Here is a 5,514-nt window from a genome sequence, read left to right on the forward strand (position 1 = left end):
ATTACTTTGGTGTTGCTGTATTGTAGAACAGCAACTACACGCATCTTAAAATTGCAGAAGCAGTCCTAATTGACATCAATAAAGCATACAGCAAGGAGCACTGATGATGATTCATTCGGAATCGAAATATGGCCTTATTTGCAGCATGAATTCGAAAAATAAGTTTATTTTGAATTTTAAGCGATATATATATATAAACCCATATACTAATATTGACTAACACAATACTTAATTTAGATATAAAAATAAATAACCATAGCATCCCATGCACATCCAGCACAAAATTTCTCGGAGTGATAATCAAGGACAACCTCTCGTGGGATATGCATATGGACTCGTTATCGAAAAAAATTAATAAAACCATAGGTGCAATTAATAAAATTAAAGTAAGATTGAATAAACCAACAATTATAGATTTGTATTATTCATTAATCTATCCACATCTAATATACTGCAACATCATCTGGGGAAACAGCTCTGAAGTTAACTTGAAGCAAATTACCAGATGTCAAAATCGTTTCATCAGAATTCTATTAAATCTACACCCATATAGTCATGTCAGCTGTTATTATCCTGAACTGAATATTCTAAACATAAAAAATTTGTATAGTTATCATGTTTCTATCTTTGTGATCAAGTTCCTACATTATCAATTACCAACATCTTTTAATGACTTCTTCGAATTTGGAAATGCTGTGCAGTTAAAATTCACTCGACATTCTCCTCTGCTCTATACACCACCTGCAAAAATAACACTGCTTGGTGAAACTTCCTGTTGATATAAAGACTACAAATTCTTTGCATTTGTTTAAAAACAAAATAAAGAAATATTTGTTGAAAAAAGTACAATTTTTATTTAATTAGAATCATGTAAATTGTGCATTATGTTAATTTTGTCATGAATTATAAATTTACTTAAAAAATCGTGTTAGAATGAACAATTTGTGAACGGTGGCCTGCGACAGAAGAATTTTGTTTTCTTTTAGCTTTGGTCTCCTAATCATTACCTAATTATTATTAATTTGGATTGATTGAATAAAATTTGATTTGATTTGATCTCTATATCTCTATTCTGTCCCCACTGTAACAAATTTTTGAGAAACTTTTTCTTATAAGATTTTTTAATTTCTCCGACTATATATATATATATATATATATATATATATATATATATATAGTTGCCATGATAACTGCAACGTTTTCCATGGGCATATATATATATATATATATATATATATATATATATATATATATATATATATGTATATATATATACATATATATATATACCCATATACACACCCATCTCTATATATCTATTCTGACACCTCTGTAAAAAAATTTAGAATTCTAGAGAAACTTTTTCATATAAGATTTTTTAATTTTTCAGACTCCAATAAAACTATCTGCAACAACCAATAACCAACAACCCTAACCCTACCCATTCTACTGAGCTTGCCATTCTCGACTTCATTGGCATTTTCTTCGACTTCTCAAAGCCTTCGATGTCACAAAATGCTCCTAGTCAAACTACATCATTATGGAGTAGGAAGAGCTGCTCACAATTGGACGAAATGCTATCTTTCATCACGGACAAAATATGTTTCCATAGACAACATCCATTCAAAGCATGCTCCTATTCATCACAGCGTACCACAAGGATCCATTCTCAGCCTTTCTATTTTCTATCTACATAACGGATAGCTGCAACGTTTTGCCATCCAAATGTAAACTTTTCGCTGACGATAACAACCTTCTTTTCACACCAAACAATCTACTCATACTCATACCCATACCTATCATACTTATTCTGAAACTTCAAAAATACTCTATTTGGTTATCCAACAACAAACTAATCATAAATTATTTTAAAGGGTCCAAAATACTCATCAACCAAACCTCTAACATAAATTTGTTAATTAACGACGTTTCCATAAACCTAACCCTGTAAACCAAATATTTTGGAATCATCACAGAACATTTTTCATGGAATTTACACCTAAAAACAATCTAAGACAAAAATCAACAAACTCATTGGCATCTTCTACAAAATTAAATATAAACTTTCTCTTTCTGTCCTACAAACGCTTTTATACATTTATTTATCATCACCTAACCTACTGCATCACACTATAAGAAAATAGCCCAAAAAGCCATCTGAATAATATAATACTCTTCGAAAAATGATCAATATGTTTAATTTTTAACCTCAAACCATATTTCCATACTAAACATTTCTTTCTTAAATTTATCTACCTTTATTGTTTTGCTTTATTTGTTTTTTAATCAATCAACAATATTCTCCCACCCCACTTTATCAACTTTTAAACATTAAGCACTTACATCCAATTTACAACCACTAGACAGCTCTCTCTCTTTTATGTTTATAAAACCCGTTTCAAAAACTCCAGGCAAGCATTAAGATAGTTGGTCTTAAAATTTGGACAGAACTTGTACCTCTCCATTTACTATAACTTTAGCCTAGTTTGAAACTTAGATTAGATAGCAGCCAGTGCGTTCACGTCAGGCGGGATGGGCAATGGCGCAGGAAAGGATGTAGATGACGGGTATGCCGGCGGGCCAAACGAAAGACTGAGACTGTGTTTAATCATCAGTTTAGATTATTTGGATGCATGTCGGACACAGTCTGCACCTTCCACTGTGCTGGCCAAAATTAGAATGCTAAGATGAAAACCTCTGTAGATAGGAACGACGTAGATTGTAATGCGTATATGTAGCGTGCTTTTTATTTCCTAAATTCATTACCTTGTGGCTTTAATAAATTAGGAGTAAAGTCTTTTAGGCGTTGAGATTACTAAATGTTGTTTTTCCATCGGCAGCTTCTTCAACCAAGTCGGTGCCAGATGTAATGCTTAGTATGTCTTTAGATTACATCAACAAGGTCAAGAGAGGAAACTCATGGTCCCTAAGAAAATGCCTAAGAATGCTCTCGGAGAGGAAACTCTGGAGCTGCGATTTTGCGGTTGAAACAACAAGAGAAGCAGCGGTTACGTATTATAAGTCCAGCCTCATTGGCGTAAGGTACGGACCCCATGAGTTGCCTCTGACGGTGGGATAGGACTTTGTGCCTTACTGATCAGCTACTGCCCGCTTAAACTGAGCAGCCCCAACAAAAAAGTGTAGATCCGCCACAGCCTGTCTGCTCTAATGGATGCTTAGAGCTTAGATTAGATCAACAAGCAGGCTGAACATTTGCACCATACAGATGAAAAATTATATAAAAAACGGATTCTGTTATGCGATAAGTTACATGGAATGTTAGAAAAATGTACCCTGGGTTGCGGATGATTTCCTACTGATTGATGACTCAAAAAAAATACAGTAAAAAATCATGAGCTGCAAAGTTTGAGTATTGATATTGCTGCTTTACAGGAAACAAGATTGGCAAATGATGGTGTGCTTCGTGAAACAAATTACACATTCTTCTGAAAAGGTAAACTTAAAAATGTGAGTCGAATACATGGAGTTGGTTTTGCGGTTAAAAATAAAAATACTTGCTATGACAACTGCCACCGTTGGAAGCACGGAGCGTATTCTAAACATTGGCTTAAAGACAGCCACGGGAAAAACCATCCTGATTAGTACATACGCCCCAATACTAGGCTAATCACAGGATGGCAAAGATAGGTATTATGAAAACTTAAAAGAAACAATTGGCTGCATCTCTCAAAAAAATATCTGTTGGTGTTGGGTGATTTCAACGCCTGAGTAGGATCAGATCACAGCGCTTGGCCGCTGGATTGGATTGGGCAAAATGGTATTGGTAATATGAATGAAAACGGTTTGGGTTTGGATTTTGTTCATACCACAAGCTACGCATCACTAATACAATTTTAAAACTAAACCACAACACTGCGTATCGTGGAAACATGTTAGATCAGGACAATGACATAAATTGGATGTAATCTTAACAAAAAAAGTAGAAATTAGCAATATATTATTTTAGTCTATTATTGCAGCTCTGACGTACGCAGAGCCTATTAAATTATATATATTATCTATATATCTTTATTATGTTCTTCATATGTTTATCCATTGATTTGAAGCAGCCATAATCGCCACAAAAACTGTTTATCCTTTTCACACGACGTACACATGTATTTAGGTGCAGTCGTAAGCACCGCATCATATACGGTGAAGATATGATAGCCATTAAAATGTTTGACTCAGTGCGCATTTGAACTACTGAGCCATTTCGCCGGCCAAAATGCGACGACTTACGTCGTTTACCCATTTACCGACCTTGGAAGGATGGACGGCTGGGTTGGCCGGGGTCGGCTACCCGGATGAACTTGCAGAAACTGCAAGATTTGAACCCGGGTCGCGGGAGTAGCTTACAAAAGAGAACCCACACAAAGAAACTTACAGGCTTTCAGAGATGCAATGAATAAAACACAAAAACTAGATATTGGCAAGATTTCTGTAAAAATATTCAAACTTGTGCCGATTCTGTTAATGCCTAAGGGACTGTATGAAGGTATAAAAATAGCTTTTGGATCAATTGCTAGCAGATGTGTTCCACTCAAGATAAAAGTTGGTACTATAATTTTAAACCATACATTTCAGATGGAAAGATGGGCTGAACACTATGTAGAACTCTGTAGAACAAAGAGTGATGTTACTGCAGCTGTGTTTTCAAAAGTTGAAGGTTTGCCAACTATGACTGAACTGCACAAAATACTTTCAAAAACGGAACTTAGTATAGCCACTGATAAACTTTCAAACGGAAAGGCAATTGGTGGAGAAATTCCTTTAGAAATTATTAAAACTGGCAAACATGCCTTTACTGAAACTACTTCACATGTTGCTCTGCTTGTGTGCTATCTCACAAGATTTGAAAGATTCAAATATAGTTACAATCTACAAAAACAAAGGAGATCGTAACAATTACAGAAGCATCTCCTTGCTAAGTGCTGTTGGAAAAACTTTTGCTCGAGTGCTTCTTGAAAGATTACAAATTTTAACAAATCGAGTATACCCATCTACCTTTATCATCAACGCTTCTACTCTCAAAACTTTTCATAGCTCTAATCAAATCATCAAATACGCTGACGACACCTACCTTATCATCCCATCATCTAACTCAAACACCATCCAATCGGAACTCGACTCATTAACCACATGGTCAAAACGATGCAACCTTTCACTTAATTTCAATAAATCATTTGAACACATCATTCACAATAGCCGTAAAAAAATAACATTACCTCCTAAACACCCATCAATCACTCGCACAAATCAACTAAAAATATTAGGCATCACATTCACCTCCACACTCAATATAGCACCTGATATCAATTACATCATCACAAAAAGCTTTCAAACATTTCACGCACTCAAAACACTCCGTTCACATGTTCTCAGAGGCATCAAATTATTCGACATCACCGAATCACTCATCATCTCACGCATCAAATATACAGCTCCCTCCTGGTCTGGTTTTGCCACGCAACAACAACTTCAGCAGCTACAATCTCGCATCAAAAAACTAAT

General features: G+C 35.0%; 1 protein-coding gene across 1 annotated transcript; it reads left to right on the forward strand.

Annotated features, from left to right (window-relative positions):
- Positions 1 to 2,532: 2,532 nt before the first annotated feature.
- Positions 2,533 to 4,905, forward strand: HELRODRAFT_184574 (hypothetical protein; the record flags this gene model as incomplete). The annotated part of the gene is made up of 3 exons (XM_009013980.1): positions 2,533 to 2,635; positions 2,841 to 3,070; positions 4,588 to 4,905. The coding sequence occupies 3 exons, from the start codon at positions 2,533 to 2,535 to the stop codon at positions 4,903 to 4,905; spliced, it is 651 nt and encodes a 216-aa protein (XP_009012228.1).
- Between the last annotated feature and the right edge of the window lie 609 nt (positions 4,906 to 5,514).

The sequence above is a fragment of the Helobdella robusta genome, assembly GCF_000326865.2.
Source record: "Helobdella robusta unplaced genomic scaffold HELROscaffold_1265, whole genome shotgun sequence".
NCBI classification, from domain to species: Eukaryota; Metazoa; Annelida; class Clitellata; order Rhynchobdellida; family Glossiphoniidae; genus Helobdella; species Helobdella robusta.